The sequence below is a fragment of the Aulonocara sp. 'chitande type north' Nkhata Bay genome, linkage group LG23 (genome assembly GCF_057382095.1).
Source record: "Aulonocara sp. 'chitande type north' Nkhata Bay isolate Kocher_YH1m ecotype deep benthic linkage group LG23, A_spYH_male_GT1.1, whole genome shotgun sequence".
Taxonomy (NCBI): Eukaryota; Metazoa; Chordata; class Actinopteri; order Cichliformes; family Cichlidae; genus Aulonocara; species Aulonocara sp. 'chitande type north' Nkhata Bay.
Window position 1 is genome coordinate 42,457,577 of NC_141365.1, and position 18,181 is coordinate 42,475,757.

Sequence of the window (18,181 nt, forward strand, 5' to 3'; positions counted from 1 at the left end):
AGAGGAGAAATGTGCGACCGCCTTCGGCAAGAGCTAAACGAGAAAAAAAAAAGTAATTTGTAATGTAATGTGTTGTGGTGGTACTTTTAAGAAGTACCAATGTGAAAGTTAGTGACGTTAGCCCCCTCAGTGTTGTCCAATGTCCAACATTTTAGCAGTTCAGCAGCCTGATGGCTTGTAAAAGTTTCCCTGAATCTGCTGGTGCAGGTCCAGATGCTCCTGTACCTTCTGTGTGACAGCTGGAGCATGAAGGATGTCTGGCCAGGATCAGAGAGGATCCTCTGGGCCTTCCTCCTACAGTGCTGTCTGTAGACGTCTTGGAAGGCTGGCAGTTCAGACCTGGTGATTGTTGTGCTTCTCTGACCCCCCTCCTTGGAGCTTTGGGGACCAGAACATTACAACCTCCATACCAGACACAGCCAGACAGAATAGTCTTGATGGTGCATCGATAGATATTGGTAAGTATTCTGGAGTCTACGTCAAACACCCTGAACCGCCGCTGAAAGAGCCACTGTTTCACTGCTTTTGTGATCATATCCACTCGATGTGACCAACTCGAATCATTACTGATGTTAATCCCCAGGAACCTGAAGTATCTGACTCCCTTCTCCTCTGTCTCCTTGATGTAAATCAGGGTGTGCCCTCCGCCCTGCAGTTTCCTGTAGTCCACAATGAGCTTCTGTCATGGTCCTGGGTTGTTGACCCAGCTTTTTGTGTTTCCTTTTGGCTTCATCTTGGGTTTGGTGTTTATTCTGTGCTCTGTTTGTGTCCCCGAGTTTGTCTTGTAAAACAGTCTGTGTGTTTCCTGTTTTACTTTCTAGGTCTGCTTCTCGTTATGTCCATTAGTTTCAGCTGTGTCCACCCCTGCATGTCATCTCCTTATTACCTGGTGTGTATTTATAGTGTGTTTGCCTCTGGTCGTCGTCGGCTCGCCTGCGTTTCTCTGTGTAACGCCGTGTAAATCATTGTGTTCTACGGCGCTCGCTGCATCCTCTGTTCTCGGTCCCATGTTCAGGTCTGTTCTTTAGTTTCCTCCAGTTTAGGTCTCGGTTAGCTCCCCACCCTTCTTTGCCTGTTTTTGTCACTGCCACTTCTGTAAATAAATGTCACTATCATCACCAGTCAACTGCCTGCATTTTGGGTCCTTTTCCTTAGTGATGGGCAGATGAAGCTTCATGAAGCACTGAAGCTTTTCATCCAAATGGTTCACTCCAGTGCAAAGCATCTTGAAGCTTCATTTGCTCTAGTAGGACATCTACTGGATGTAAAAATATTAGTTGGCATGAATTGGAAGAGCGTGACCTTTTGCACACAGCCTGTAAATGTCAACAACAAAAGGAGTGTGTAAAACATGTATATTGTAGTGATGGCAGTATACTGTGTATATTTACACTGGCAGTATGGAAAATGATTATTTGGAAATGTTTAAAATGGAAATGATCATTTACTGTGTGGTGGGGTTAGGGTGTGGACAGTAGTTGTGCTTTTGTAACATTGAGGTTACTCTCATAAACCTCCAAACTGTCTCCAAACTCTCACTAACCGCAACTCTCCATCAAACACCTACATTTTGAATGAAGTCTGAGGGGTTTATATCTCTGTCATAGCTCGCGGCAAAGTTCGAACCACTTCATGAACCAGTGACGTGGTACAGCCGGGCAGCGAGGCTTCAGACGTCATCATTTTCAGCTCCTCCCATAAATGAAGCAAGCCTCGATACGCGCATCGCGGAAACGCCCCCTCAATTACTCGACACAAGCTTCGAAGCCTCGATACAGAACGTCACATCACTACTTTTCCTCCTACACCACACGGCTCGCCCCGGCAGCCGTGACAGCTTCTTGGTCTTGCTGACACTGAACAGTAGGTTTTTGTCTCAACACCATCATATCAGGGCTCTCACCTCTGCTTTGGAAGCAGACTTGACGGTGGTATCATCTGCAAATTTAACTATAGTGTTGGAGCTTTGTGTGGCCTCAGAGTCATGGGTGAACAAGGTGTACAGCATGGGGCTGAATACACATCCTTCGTCAGTGTAGATGACATGGCACTGCCGATCTGTACCACTGTGGTCTGTCTGTGAGGAAGTCAAGATCAAGCTGCATAAGGAGATGATGCTGTGCAGATGCCAAAACTTTATGATGAGCTTGGATGGAATTATAATGTTGAAAGTGGACCTGTAATCAATAAACAGCATCCGCACACATGTGGTGTTATTGTCCAGGTGGAAGAGGGCAGTATGCAGAGCCAGTGCTATGGCAATATCTCTGGATCTATTTGGCCAACTGAAAAGGATCGAGTGTACCAATGTATGCAAACAAACAAGAATGTGATGCAGCTTCTAAGGACAATGGATAAGTATAAACATTGGAAAGAAGAACTCATCAGTTGGTACGTTGAAGTTTCGGTTTCTTTTAGTGTCTCTTCAGATCATCTTTTCATCTGTGTAAGCAAGTGGCTGTACAGGCAGTGCAGAATTATTAGGCAAGTTGTATTTTTGAGGAATAATTTTATTATTGAACAACAACCATGTTCTCAATGAACCCAAAAAACTCATTAATATCAAAGCTGAATGTTTTTGGAAGTAGTTTTTAGTTTGTTTTTAGTTTTAGCTATTTTAGGGGGATATCTGTGTGTGCAGGTGACTATTACTGTGCATAATTATTAGGCAACTTAACAAAAAACAAATATATACCCATTTCAATTATTTATTTTTATCAGTGAAACAATATAACATCTCCACATTCACAAATATACATTTCTGACATTCAAAAACAAAACAAAAACAAATCAGCGACCAATATAGCCACCTTTCTTTGCAAGGACACTCAAAAGCCTGCCATCCATGGATTCTGTCAGTGTTTTGATCTGTTCACCATCAACATTGCGTGCAGCAGCAATCACAGCCTCCCAGACACTGTTCAGAGAGGTATACTGTTTTGCCTCCTTGTAAATCTCACATTTGATGATGGACCACAGGTTCTCAATGGGGTTCAGATCAGGTGAACAAGGAGGCCATGTCATTAGTTTTTCTTCTTTTATACCCTTTCTTGCCAGCCACGCTGTGGAGTACTTGGACGCGTGTGATGGAGCATTGTCCTGCATGAAAATCATGTTTTTCTTGAAGGATGCAGACTTCTTCCTGTACCACTGCTTGAAGAAGGTGTCTTCCAGAAACTGGCAGTAGGACTGGGAGTTGAGCTTGACTCCATCCTCAACCCGAAAAGGCCCCACAAGCTCATCTTTGATGATACCAGCCCAAACCAGTACTCCACCTCCACCTTGCTGGCGTCTGAGTCGGACTGGAGCTCTCTGCCCTTTACCAATCCAGCCACGGGCCCATCCATCTGGCCCATCAAGACTCACTCTCATTTCATCAGTCCATAAAACCTTAGAAAAACCAGTCTTGAGATATTTCTTGGCCCAGTCTTGACGTTTCAGCTTGTGTGTCTTGTTCAGTGGTGGTCGTCTTTCAGCCTTTCTTACCTTGGCCATGTCTCTGAGTATTGCACACCTTGTGCTTTTGGGCACTCCAGTGATCTTGCAGCTCTGAAATATGGCCAAACTGGTGGCAAGTGGCATCTTGGCAGCTGCACGCTTGACTTTTCTCAGTTCATGGGCAGTTATTTTGCGCCTTGGTTTTTCCACACGCTTCTTGCGACCCTGTTGACTATTTTGAATGAAACGCTTGATTGTTCGATGATCACGCTTCAGAAGCTTTGCAATTTTGAGACTGCTGCATCCCTCTGCAAGATATCTCACTATTTTTGACTTTTCTGAGCCTGTCAAGTCCTTCTTTTGACCCATTTTGCCAAAGGAAAGGACGTTGCCTCATAATTATGCACACCTGATATAGGGTGTTGATGTCATTAGACCACACCCCTTCTCATTACAGAGATGCACATCACCTAATATGCTTAATTGGTAGTAGGCTTTCGAGCCTATACAGCTTGGAGTAAGACAACATGCATGAAGAGGATGATGTGGACAAAATACTAATTTGCCTAATAATTCTGCACTCCCTGTAAAGGAACCCAGACCTTGCTTGCTCAAAACTCAGATTCTACCAAGGTAAGAATAAAAAAAAAATATTATGAAGAAATTCATTTGTATGCATATATTTGAGAATCAGGATACTTTATTAATCCCTAAGGGAATTATGTAACTCGGTGCCATCATGTGTGTGTAAAGCTCTTTTTAGATATTAAAAAGGCTGCATGATTGAATTCCACTGAAGATATTTAGATTTTTAGTAAACATGGCTATACTAAAAAGTGTGGGTGGCAATATATGCTGCAGGATTACTTTTCATACCTGCTGAAATAAAGTGTCAAGAATGCAGTTTAGCAAAAAGACCAAGACCCCCCATGCTTAATAACTGCAGAGATAAAAGAGCATCATATTTTACCTACGAGAGTGGACGAAATTATCTAAATTGTTGCTGTATGACAATAAAAAGTGAAAATGTCTATCTTAGTGTGCCACTTTTTATATAATTTAGCAGGTAGCACTTTTGTAACCATCTTCTTAAACATTAATACAAAGATAACACCCATTAGTCGATACCAAAGGATACAAGTGTTACACCTTAAGAATCTACTTACCAAACCCACCTCTCTGTGCGTGATTTTTTTAAATGCTGTTCATTTACATGACAAAAATATTTTTTCACTTTATTCAAGCAAGCGGAAATTTGGACAATCTCGATTAAAGCTAAATTTGTAACACCTAAAGAATATCTGAAGGTGGAGTTAGCCATGTACTTATGTAACACTTCCCTATATAAAGCTGGCTGCTCTTCAGTTGATAGCATTCAGCTATCACAGCTCCAATCACTAAGCTCTAAACATCTGCCAGAATCCATTTACCAGGTGAGTATTTTACATTTTATTTCAGTAATAATTTCAGAATCTCACAGTATTTGTGAAGGTTAACATATCTTTAAAATGTAATTCTTAAAACCCCCAGAAATCACTTATTTTTTTCTTTCTTTCTTTTTATTGCACCTAAAAGCATAATTTTGTGGTGTTTTGATTTGTTTTTTGTTTTTTGACAATGGAAACTGTTGTTTAAAATTCTTTAACCTTGCCACAATCAGATGCAGGTCAATTGCCTGTTCATGAACATTTTTCAAAATCTTTGTGCAAGCGACTATTTTCATATATATTGTAAAATGAAGATCCCAGATATTTTAAAAGCTGATCTAATTATGATATTTGTACTGAACACTACACATTTTAATGCTGTATCTAAAACATTCTCCTGCCTCTACCATAAAACAGTTGAAGCAGTCTTTCAATCTAACCTTCATATTTAGGAAAGCTACAAAACATGTAGTTATGCTATGAGAGAAAGGTTTTGAGAGTGTGAAGAGAAAAACACTGTATTGTGTTTATTTAAAATATTTGTAGTTATCTGTGTTTTTGCCTCTTTCCCTCCATCTGACAGCTGAGATAGGCTACAGTTAGACATGTGGTCAAAAATGGATTATTATTAGAAATAATCACTCTTCAGGTTTGAATCCTGTGGTTAAACACAGGATGAAGAAGCTCATCATTGATGTGGATGCTGGGGTGGATGATGCTATTGCCATCATGATGGCCCTCTCCACACCTGATGTGGAAGTTTTGGGGATCACCTGCTGCTATGGCAACACGTCTGTGGAGAATGTCCTCAGAAATGTCCTTCGTGTCCTGAAAGTCTGCGACAGGCTGGACGTAAGTTTGTGTCACGCTGTAAGAGAGCCCTTCTACACGAATATGTTCGTAGATATGTTCTTACATCCAGCATATAATACTCATACAGATTCCAGTGTACCGTGGCTGCTCAAAGCCTTTGGTGGACCATGAAAACCATGCAGATAATTTCTTTGGATCAGACGGGTTTGGGGACGTTCCAGATCCACACGCACCAAGCCTGGATCTGGTGCAGCAGAAAAAAGCCAAACAGGCCATTATTGACCTTGTGAACGCAAATGATAAAGAGGTGAGTGTCTGCACCATTAAGCTTCTTACATGAATGAAAATTGAGAGCCTCATTTTCCTGTGATATGTGTACACTAAGAACGTTGTAGCTTACACAGGGGTTGGGTAAAAATGCTGTGTGGAGAAGTAGGTGATCTCAAAATACATGAATACATTTACCCACTTTTTGTAAATGGTTTGTGGTTCTGATCAAATTTTTTATTTAAAGGCCCAGTCACCGATTATTTCAGCAGACATGCCTTGAAGTCTTCCTAAAAAAATATGTTGACATTTAGCTGAAAATTGTTGAACTCCCACAGATGAAATTGCATCACTTGACTAATAAAAACTTGTTTTACCCAGAGCTAATGATTTAATTGCTTTTTCATGGTGACCAGTAAAAATGGATGTAGACACAATGATATCATCTGTTGGTTATGGATTGCAAAGGGTACAATGCACTTGATGTGAAAGAAGCCAACTCGTTGCGAAGTATCACAAAGTTGCCAAACACACATAAAAAAGCATAACTTGAAGCTTCAATGCAGTTTAAATTGGGAAGTCGTAAAAATTATCTGTCAATTTTCATCAAGTTTCAAGTGCTTAATAGACAAACTGCACCACTGGGCCAACCAAACCAGTTTAATTCTCAATTCATTCTAAACACATTTATAAATGATAATTCTTTAAAAAACTTTTCAAGGAAAATTATTATTTTACAACTGAGGGTTTGTTTTCAGCTCAAAGGTTGGTTAGGAGGCAATAAAATCATCAATTCAACTCTGTCTCCTGCCTCCAGGTGATCCTCATATCCACTGCCCCCCTCATGAACCTGGCTGCAGCAGTGCAGTTGGACCCTTCCTTGCCTAAAAAGCTTAAGGCGCTCTACATCATGGGGGGAACCATTGAAGGTGGTCTCCTCACAGAGTATTTCCTCTGTCTCTCATTATCCATTCGTGATTTTAGTCTTATAAATATCTGATATATATGAGAATGAGTGTGTGACTGTGCTTGTTTCTGTGTGCAGCCAGGGGTAACATCACAATATGTGGAGAGTTTAACTTTGTGTGTGACCCAGAGGCTGCTTACATCGTGTTGGACCGCTACACATGCCCAACCTACATCGCTACCTGGGAGTTCACCTGCTGGAACTGCCTGCCATGGGTGAGGAGGGAAACAAGCTGAACGAGGGCTTCAGTTCTGTTCCAATGAATAATGTCTGAACAGTTTTAAAGTTTGAAAGGATCTCTGCTAACACTGAGTTTGTGTATAAAGTGGTATTTGAAAATATCTTACAGTCTTTTTTTCCCTTAGTCTTTCTGTGACACCTAGTTATCTGTACATACTGAAAAATCAGACGGTTGGCGAATTCAGCTTATTTAGCAGAGGCAACAGCCCATTTGTCTCATCTTTTTCCTTCACAGTCCGAAGATGTACTTGGGCTACTCCACTCTTACCCTTCTCTCTTTGGGGATGTGCCCTCGCGTACTAATGTCTGTGAACATGATATCAATGTTGGTGATGCAACCCCAATCAAACAGCATGCGTACCGCTGTCCCATGGGAAAGTGCGAGGTGATGAAGAAGGAAGTCAGTTATTTAGTGGAGAACGGTTTGGCACAACCAAGCCACAGCCCTTGGAGCTCCCCGTGTTTACGTGTCTGATGGCACCCCACGTTTCTGCACCGACTACCGGAAGGTAAATGCAGTGACTGTCTCTGATTCTTTTCCACTTCCTCGTAATGAGGATTGCATTGACAATATAGGTCCTGCCAAATACATTTCCAAACTGGACCTTCTTAATGGGTATTGGCAGGTGCCTCTGACCTCCAGAGCCTCCGACATTTCTGCATTTGTCACACCCGACCATTTCATGCAGTACACCGTGATGGCGTTTGGCATGAAAAATGCTCCAGCCACATTTCAGCGTTTAATGCAGCTGGTGTTGGGGGATGTGCCTCAGTGTAATGTGTGCTTGGATGATGTAGTGATATACACGGACACGTGGGAAGAGCATGTGGCCATCCTACAATCAATGTTTCAGCGATTGGCCGAAGCCTCGTTAACTCTAAATCTCGCTAAGTGTGAGTTTGCCAAAGCGACAGTCACGTACCTGGGAAAGCAGGTGGGTTTTGGGCAGGTTCGCCCGGTGGAGGTAAAAGTCGAGGCTGTCCTCAGCTACCCGGCCCCAACCACTAGGCGGGAGCTAAAGCGGTTCTTGGGCATGACTGGATACAATCGCTGTTTTTGCAAGAACTTTGCAGTAGTTGTGGCCCCTTTGACGAAGCTATGTAGCCCCCAAATCCCTTTTGAGTGGTCAGGGGAATGCCAGCATGCATTTGAGTCTGCAAAATCTCTCCTTTGCAGCACCCCGGTTGAATGTTACATCTGTGAGGCTGTGGGAGTGTGTGGGCGTGGTGTTGTCCTCTCTCTCTCCTCCTCCTTCTTTATTGCCCCTCCCCTGTTTCTCTCTGCCCCTGCCTTCTCCTTTAGGACACACCTGCTGCTCATCTGCCCTCGCTTACCACCAATTACCCTCCAGAGGTGATATAAGCTGGAGGAGAGCAGTGTGGGTGTGGGAGAGGCTTTTGCTGGATTTCCTTTGTGTCGGTCGGTCGAGCAGCGTTGCTGTCTTTTTCTGTTGAATCCTTGTTGTTATCTTAGTTGAAGCAGCCACCATCTCTTTCTGTTGTTACTGCTTTTATGATTATTAGGTTAATTAATTATAATAAAGATTTATTTTGTGTTAAACCCCTCTGCCTGGCGTCCTTTTCATTTCAACCCGGATCCAACTGTTACTGTCCCCCACCCTCTTCGCCTAGCCTTCATGTGGGGGCGTAATGCAGTAATATCCAGAGAAGTAGAATTAAACAAATGAGATGATTTTATTTACCTGCAAATAGTGCGGTTGTTTTAAACCTCTACAGCAGAGGTTCGAGTAGTGTTTTAGAAGACAAGCCAGGTGTGCAGCAAACGCAGTTGTCTGCTGGAGGACAGGCTGCACATGTGAATTTGTCACAGTTTTTTCCTCCTCCTTTTCGTTGCGTTTTTCTCCCAAGTTGGTTTTAGAGTAGGGTCAACTTTTAAAACTGTGTTGTTGTTTTTTAATGCGGGGTTTGTTTTTATTTCTACTGGGCTGGTGCAATATTAGTCCTGCAGGTTTTAGATCTCACCTTGGGTCAACACACCTGAATCACATGATTAGTTCGTTACCAGGCCTCTGGAGATCTGCGGGAGCTAATTTAGCCATTTAAATCAGCTGTGTTGGTTCAAGGACACATCTAAAACCTGCAGGGACACCGGCCCTCGAGGCCTGGAGTTGCCCACCCCTGCCTTAGGGGAATTAGGTCTTTTAGAGGTGCACCGTGTGGATTTGCAGTGAATAAGTTTTATTAAGAGTGATTTTAGTGCCATCAATTATTTCCTGAACTAAAACAATTAGTGCATGCGATAAGTGTTCTGTTGGGCTCGAATTTATTTGGAGTGGATTTGTTTTGTTTTTTTTAAAGCAACGAGCATCTGGGACCACTGGGGCAGAGCAAGCTCTCAGGTGATAGTTGCATTGCTGGCAGGTTGCACCAATAAAACTATATTGTGGTCGTTAGTGACCTTTTCTAGTTTGGTGTTTTAGGTAGTGATGGCCAAATGAAGCTTTCTGAAGCACTGAAGCTTGTATTGAAAAACGGTTCATTACTCGAAGCTTTTCAACACAGTCCTCTCTGGTGAAATCTGGTGGCCAAAAATATGAAGAGCAGCTTGAATCCACAAAATAAAACCAACTGCTTCATTATGATTGCTCACTCGACAGAGTGGAGTTCTGTCTTGAAGGGAAAATCTCCGTCCCGGTTTCCCTCCAAGGCGTGAGCACCGATAAGCAGAGTTTTGTCCTTTCCTTATAAGACTCCTAATTATTCAAAGTAACACTCAGGTATGCCGTTCAGCGGGTTAGTTACAGCGCCGGGAGCAGTTAGGAGAACAAAGTGACACAGACTGTTCAGATTGCTCTCCCACAATCAACTCAAAGGTTTATTAAGTACACAACAGCTTATATAGAGGAAAAAGGTTCGTGTGTCAGCAGGTTCTCAGTTCAAACCGGTACAGACCAAATAAGGAAACGTCTTCCTGCCTTGTGAGCAAAGAAGTATCCTTTGTGTAGTTTATCTCTTCAGTTACAATTTATGATCATCCCAGCAAAATACACTCCTAGACATAGAATACAGAGTTCTTTCATTAGTGAATTCTGAAACAAACCACCTGGCTTTTTAACAAGCTCTTTTCTAAAAGATAAGGAAGGGAGGATGGGAGTAAGGAAGTGGTCTCGTCTCTGTGGTATTTTCGACCTTGGGGTACCAGCCTGTGATTCCTACACATCAATTCTTGGGTCACAGAGAAAGAGAAAAACAACTTGTAAATGGGCCTTACTGAGTAACTCTTTTCCTGTATAATATCACAATAAAACAATATCCTGTAAATGCTACCATGGTATCAAAATATCACAACATGTCTGATATTGGGCCACCGCTGTGTTGCTTTAAATATGTATTTTTGGGGGTGAAAAAAATGTTGTTTATTTCTTTAATACATAATTTTGACCAGTAAACTTTCCTTATTTAAACATGCACAATGGCGTGGTCTTTCTTTGCTTGTGACTTCTTGATGTTGGTAAATACAATGATTGAAAAATACCACGCTACATATAATATACATAAAATAATGTACAACACATTATGGAGTATGTTTCTGCTCTGAGGTCCCGCCTCCTTGTACTTATGCAATTAATCGCCGGACGGGTGTATTTATAAATAATATTATATTAGGGACATTTTCCTATACATATTTTTGACCTGGGGGTAGAATTGATTGTGAACTGGAAAAGGAAAATACTTATGAACTTGTAAATTAAAAACATGATGCATTTAAGGTAACCCTTTTTCATTTTTATTTAAGAAGAGAATTTGTTTCACTGTGCGGTGACCAAACCTGTTCCTTTCGTGGAGATAATTTCTCCTGCCTTAAGGAAAATCCCTTCACATGGCACAGAGGACGCTGGAGTGCAGAGACACTGGTAGAGATGCAGTTATACAGTCTACCTGGGCCCCACCAACTACCAGCTAAAGAGAATAAATAAATTAAATTGCTGCACATTTTGCAGACTAACATTTTAAGATTAATTAAAAAAATAAGATATATTTTTATAACATTAAATGTAAAGAGTCAAATGGAAGTTTTTCTAAAGTTATTTAATGATATTTATATTATGAAAAGCAGATTTATGACATTTTAAGTTTTTCCCGTTTTCAGATAAAATAAACACGCACAAAACAAAAGCAAACAGCCAGAACACAAAGCAGTGGCGTGTCCAGCGGGGTGGCCTGGGGGGCACAGGCCACCCCAGGTGCCACCCTGAAGCTAAAACAATAAAATTTAATGAAATATCAAATGTACGATTATGGTTTCACAGTGAAGCTCAGATGTCCGAGGGTAAGTGAATGCAGCAGCGACTTCTGCACTATGAGCATCATGTTAGCAAAGGTAGGAGAGCCAAGTACGAAAGACGGCACCACAGAAAACATTTTTTCAGCGAAAGATTAACAAGTTAACATAGCTGGACTAGCCATCGGACATTTGCAAAGTGGGCTGATGACTTATTTATTTATTTTTTGTAACGGCATGAACAATGAGAGGTGGTGGATTGGCCAGATGCTGGCCGATGTGTAAAAATAACTCAGTTGTTTGGTGGTGGCTATGGCGGGGCTTCCACAGAGGCAACAGGTGGATGAGGGAAGGGGAGGCAGGAGGAGCAGAGACCTGAGGCGGCCGCCGGTTCGAGTATCAGGTGAACTGAACTTGAGGTAAGAAGTTATGACCTGCAGTCTATCTGGGTCAGATATAAACCAAGTTTAGGTGGAGTTTATTTTCGTTGTGCTGACTTTTTACAGTCAGTTACAATAACTCGCACTGTGTACTAGCTAGCATGACGGAGTTTCTATACAGCTGTTCGGTTGCTATGATGTTACTGATAGTGAACTTTATTTTATTCATAAGGTTAGTTAGTAGAGTTGCCAACGGCTCCTTAAAAAATGGAATGGTCCCTCATTCAGAGAAAATATTACGGGTTTCGTATTGAGCTGAGAAGAGACACAGTTTGTCCCGTACTTTAGCTAGAATGGGAAAAGACACAAAGCTGGAGTTATTCTGTCTTTACGCTGCACAGCTGCCTCTTCTCTTATCTCTCCCCCCCCCTCTTATGTTGCTACTTTAATCATGAAACTGATCAATGATCAGCTGATCGTCTCTCTTGTTTATTTATTGCCCACTTTGCGCCAGAAAGAGGAAACCAGCGGATGTCGCACTAAACAACAGCAGTACGTTTAAGCTTGATCAGCTGTTGTTAGAATTTATTTAATATTAATTTCTAGTATCAGCTGATGTTTGCTGGAGCCACAGCTGTAAAAGCTGCTGGTCATGATATCGGTTTGGATATGTGGTGAGAGGGAAACATGAAGATGAAACCAGGAGATGTCCTTACTGAATCATCAGAGCTGAACAGTGATGGAGAAACAGGTTTACCTTTTAGGTGACATGAATGAGTTGAAGGGAAGTTATGAACTGTTTCTGAGAGACAAATAACACCAGCATCCTTTTTCTAAGTAGCTGACAGCTGGTAACTGTGCAGGGGCGGATCTAGCAAAGTGTTGCCAGGGGGCCAGGTAGGGCTTTAACAGGGAGAGGGGGGCACAAAGAAATACTTTTCTTTTTTATTCTCATTTCAAATATTTAGCTTTTATTAAATAATTATCTGAATCTTGCGAACAAAGTTTTTATCTGACGTAAAATGTATAGAGATCATACATATACCAAAAAGACAGTGTACATCACTGTCACAACAGCGTTTGTTTTCATTCAAAGGCTTTATGGCTTTAATACCTGGTGGGCTGGTCTGTAGTGAAAATGCCCAATTTTTTGTCCCAGTCCAGCCCTGCAGGTTAATACTGGCAGTGTCACCATGCCAGCTGACTGTATTTCATCATCAGCCAGTGTTGTTCTTTATCAATATTACCAAAGTTTACCATAAGGCAGCATATAAAGTATTTACTTGCTTTCAGGTGTTATTCAAATGTTAGTCTTTTCAGTTGTTTCCACACTTTTTTCCTGTTTCAAAATCAAACACCAGTTTGTGAGAAGATTATCTTCTTTTTTTAATAGGCATTGGTTTTGCATTGGCATTGGCTAATTTACCAATTGTATGTTAAAATGTTCGTATTTTAATATTCAAAAATGTTTTTGCCCAAAACATATGTGCACTACATGTCAGTAAAAATACTATGCAAATATTGATGTCCTTGACTGCTGAATAAACACTGACTGATTGTATCTCTTGTACTTTATCAACGCAGTATCTAAAAACTTTGCACCGTAGTGGTTAAAATCTCATTCTAATAAGAGTTAAAAGCGCATTCGCTTATTAGGTTTACAGGGTTATTGAATTATGGTTAACGGTTGGTAGAATTGTTTTTAACATTATCTGACAATTACATCTGCCACCCTTCTCCAAATCTGTGCCCCTACCTGGCCCCCCCAACAAAAGATTTCTAGACACGCCACTGCTCGTTTACGGAGGGTGCAAAATGCTGCAGCTTGTGTTTTAACTGGCACTCGAAGGTTTGAGCACATCTCCCCTATTTTAGCTTCACTTCACTGGCTGCCCATTTCTTTTGGCATTCATTTTAAAATTCTTTTATTTGCCTTTAAAGCTCTCCATGACCTAGCTGCATCTTAACTCTCTGAGCTGCCACAGTCTTATAAACCCACCCGCTGTCTCAGGTCAGCTGATCAGCTGTTCCTGAATGTTCCCAGGACTGAGCGCAAACTTAGAGGACATCGTGCTTTTGCTGTAGCATCTCTGAAACTGTGACACGATCTGCCTTTAGAGATTAGACAGGCTTCTTCTCTGCCTGTTCTTAAATCACTCCTGAAAACTCATCTCTTCACCCTGACCTTTGACACCTTGTAAGATGTTGGTTTTTAGTTTGAGTTTTTTAGTTTATTTTTGCTGTTTTATCTTGTTTTTAAATATAGGGCTGTTTAAATTTTTTATGTATTATGTGTTTTATTTTCTTACTGTTAAGTTTTATTCTATTGTTGGGTATTTTAAAGTGCTTTCTCAATAAAGATGGATTGGATTGGACTGGAAGATAAACACTTTAGTTTGCAGTACTGTGGTGAGTTCACAGTAAAGCACTGTGTTGGACTGGCGCACAGTGGATTCATTTGCATTTAAGCTGATGATGCTTCGATTAAGTCATCAAATTTCACCTTTATATCAGCTGTATAAGACAATTCTCAGGATACTGTTAGTGTAGGAAATGGAAAGACAACCAAGATATCTGTGAAACGTCTGCTTACATCTTGAATTCAGCTCCGGCGTATGTGGTAAGTTGTTAATGAGTGACTTTAATTTATTCTTTCTTCAGATGTGGCTATACACTCTACTGAGAATAAGCATACTGTCACGATATGAGTGGATCTTCAAAATAGACATCAAAATAGTTCATGGAGAAAATAAGTAGAAAAAGTAAAGATCTTCTTAGGAATAATACTGTTTGGATAATTATAACCATCATAAGCAACTGAATCATTTCAACATGTATTTGCTCAAAAATTTATTACAAACACGTATTTAATTATCAACACAAGGAAAGTCAACAGTTTCTAGAACTCCAACAGGGGCAGGACTTGGAGGTACTGGGATTTCAGGAGGCAGCAGAATGGTACACTGGTCAGTGTCATTATTATTGACCGGTGATGGTGGATGGCCTTGGGGGGAGCTGAGAGGTAACTCAGACCTCTTATCTTCAGGACACGGAAAGCAAACATACTTCTTTTCAGCAGCTGGAGACTTAGAGACATCCCAAGTCATCAGCCTCATGCGTTTAGGCTGAGGCAAAGGTTCCTCTTCATCCTCCACAGAAAAAACAGCAGAATATCTACGCTTTCTGCCCAGACCTAACTCTGCAATGGGTGGAGGTGTCAGAGGCAGAGGAGACATTAAAAAGGCCAAATCATCATCCAGGGATGAACAATCATATTTAAAATCTGGATGCATGATCTTGTCTGTGTCCTTTGACTGAAAGCTGGCATCAGCAGGTGGAGGAACTGAAGAAACTGGAACATCAGAACTCATCAGCCTCATGCGTTTAGGCATCAAATGTTCCTCTTCATCCTCCACAGAAAAAACAGCAGAATATCTGCGCTTTCTGCAGAGACGTAACTCTGCAGTGGGTGGAGGTCTCGGAGGCAGAGGAACATCAGTAGGACACATGAAAAACGCCACTTCATCATCCAGGGATGAACGATCATTTTTCAAATCTGGGTGAATGATCTTGTTTGTGTCCTTTGAATGAAAGCTGGCATCAGCAGGTGGTGGACTTGGGAGCTCACATGCAGGTGCACTGATAGGTCTGAACATGAAAGCGGGAACTTCATTGTCCAGAGCACAACGGTCTGCATCGGATGAGTGTGGGAGCTTCTCCTTTGCCTGTGGAGGAGGCAGACTTTGAGCCAAAGGGATCTTGTGTTGCAGAGGAACATTCAAGTCATCTGACGTTTTGCTCTGTTACATATTATTATTGTTGTTGTTGGATTTTTCTTTAAAAATTCACACGATTTAATGTTTAGAAACAGACACAGTGAAGGGTAACTTACCACAGCTCGAGCCATTTTAGGCGTCTGTCAAGGCAAAGACGCAGGATTTGGTTTCTCTGTGTAAGATTACAGGACAGTTGTCAGTTTCATTTTCAAGTCAGTTGGATAAATTCATATCAAACTTCTCAAACTGTATCATTAAAGCATTGTTTAGGTGGACAAATATGAAAGATATGAAGATAAAAACAGTAACAGCTGGCAATCAAGGGAAAACAACCTTACGAAAAAGGTCTTAATCATTATTGTTTAAAAGTAAATCTTTCAGTCCTTACTTCAGTGATTGTTTGAAGTCTCTGTGCTTGTTGTCAGTCGCAGATTTGTGTAAAATAGTTGCAGTTTGTGAATAAAGTTTGCAGGAGCTCCAAGGTTTGTCTGTTCAGTACAGTACAGTGGATTCATTTGCATTTAAGCTGATGATGCTTCGATTAAGTCATCAAATTTCACCTTTATATCAGCTGTATAAGACAATTCTCAGGATACTGTTAGTGTAGGAAATGGAAAGACAACCAAGATATCTGTGAAACGTCTGCTTACATCTTGAACTCAGCTCCGGCGTATGTGGTAAGTTGTTAATGAGTGACTTTAATTTATTCTTTCTTCAGATGTGGCTATACACTCTACTGAGAATAAGCATACTGTCACGATATGAGTGGATCTTCAAAATAGACATCAAAATAGTTCATGGAGAAAATAAGTAGAAAAAGTAAAGATCTTCTTAGGAATAATACTGTTTGGATAATTATAACCATCATAAGCAACCGAATCATTTCAACATGTATTTGCTCAAAAATTTATTACAAACACGTATTTAATTATCAACACAAGGAAAGTCAACAGTTTCTAGAACTCCAACAGGGGCAGGACTTGGAGGTACTGGGATTTCAGGAGGCAGCAGAATGGTACACTGGTCAGTGTCATTATTATTGACCGGTGATGGTGGATGGCCTTGGGGGGAGCTGAGAGGTAACTCAGACCTCTTATCTTCAGGACACGGAAAGCAAACATACTTCTTTTCAGCAGCTGGAGACTTAGAGACATCCCAAGTCATCAGCCTCATGCGTTTAGGCTGAGGCAAAGGTTCCTCTTCATCCTCCACAGAAAAAACGCTTGAATATCTACGCTTTCTGCCCAGACCTAACTCTGCAATGGGTGGAGGTGTCAGAGGCAGAGGAGACATTAAAAAGGCCAAATCATCATCCAGGGATGAACAATCATATTTAAAATCTGGATGCATGATCTTGTCTGTGTCCTTTGACTGAAAGCTGGCATCAGCAGGTGGAGGAACTGAAGAAACTGGAACATCAGAACTCATCAGCCTCATGCGTTTAGGCATCAAATGTTCCTCTTCATCCTCCACAGAAAAAACAGCAGAATATCTTCGCTTTCTGCAGAGACGTAACTCTGCAGTGGGTGGAGGTCTCGGAGGCAGAGGAACATCAGTAGGACACATGAAAAACGCCACTTCATCATCCAGGGATGAACGATCATTTTTCAAATCTGGGTGAATGATCTTGTTTGTGTCCTTTGAATGAAAGCTGTCATCAGCAGGTGGAGGACTTGAAGAAACTGGAACATCAGAACTCATCAGCCTCATGCGTTTAGGCATCAAATGTTCCTCTTCATCCTCCACAGAAAAAACAGCAGAATATCTTCGCTTTCTGCAGAGACGTAACTCTGCAGTGGGTGGAGGTCTCGGAGGCAGAGGAACATCAGCAGGACACATGAAAAACGTCACTTCATCATCCAGGGATGAACGATCATTTTTCAAATCTGGGTGAATGATCTTGTTTGTGTCCTTCGACTGAAAGCTGGCATCAGCAGGTGGTGGACTTGGGAGCTCACATGCAGGTGCACTGATAGGTCTGAACATGAAAGCGGGAACTTCATTGTCCAGAGCACAACGGTCTGCATCGGATGAGTGTGGGAGCTTCTCCTTTGCCTGTGGAGGAAGCAGACTTTGAGCCAAAGGGATCTTGTGTTGCAGAGGAACATTCAAGTCATCTGACGTTTTGCTCTGTTACATATTATTATTGTTGTTGTTGGATTTTTCTTTAAAAATTCACACGATTGAATGTTTAGAAACAGACACAGTGAAGGGTAACTTACCACAGCTCGAGCCATTTTAGGCGTCTCTCAAGGCAAAGACGCAGGATTTGGTTTCTCTGTGTAAGATTACAGGACAGTTGTCAGTTTCATTTTCAAGTCAGTTGGATAAATTCATATCAAACTTCTCAAACTGTATCATTAAAGCATTGTTTAGGTGGACAAATATGAAAGATATGAAGATAAAAACAGTAACAGCTGGCAATCAAGGGAAAACAACCTTACGAAAAAGGTCTTAATCATTATTGCTTAAAAGTAAATCTTTCAGTCCTTACTTCAGTGATTGTTTGAAGTCTCTGTGCTTGTTGTCAGTCGCAGATTTGTGTAAAATAGTTGCAGTTTGTGAATAAAGTTTGCAGGAGCTCCAAAGTTTGTCTGTTCAGTACCAAAGTAATGAGGAGACTGAGTGCA

General features: G+C 41.3%; 2 protein-coding genes across 3 annotated transcripts; one reads left to right on the forward strand and one right to left on the reverse strand.

Annotated features, from left to right (window-relative positions):
* Positions 1 to 4,811: 4,811 nt before the first annotated feature.
* LOC147302502 (inosine-uridine preferring nucleoside hydrolase-like) lies at positions 4,812 to 7,322 on the forward strand. Of its 2 annotated transcripts, XM_086282671.1 has the most exons (6): positions 4,812 to 4,871; positions 5,540 to 5,717; positions 5,806 to 5,985; positions 6,763 to 6,874; positions 6,991 to 7,127; positions 7,278 to 7,322. In XM_086282671.1, the coding sequence occupies exons 2-6, from the start codon at positions 5,541 to 5,543 to the stop codon at positions 7,293 to 7,295; spliced, it is 624 nt and encodes a 207-aa protein (XP_086138797.1). In that variant the 5' UTR covers positions 4,812 to 4,871; position 5,540; the 3' UTR covers positions 7,296 to 7,322. The 2 variants fall into 2 exon arrangements, with proteins under 2 accessions (XP_086138797.1, XP_086138796.1); XM_086282670.1 differs by lacking the exon at positions 7,278 to 7,322 and having other exon boundaries at positions 6,991 to 7,248.
* Positions 7,323 to 16,475: 9,153 nt separating this feature from the next.
* Positions 16,476 to 17,788, reverse strand: LOC147302503 (uncharacterized). The gene is made up of 2 exons (XM_086281867.1): positions 17,774 to 17,788; positions 16,476 to 17,606 (listed from the first exon to the last, which is right to left on the reverse strand). The coding sequence occupies exons 1-2, from the start codon at positions 17,786 to 17,788 to the stop codon at positions 16,476 to 16,478; spliced, it is 1,146 nt and encodes a 381-aa protein (XP_086137993.1).
* Positions 17,789 to 18,181: the final 393 nt, after the last annotated feature.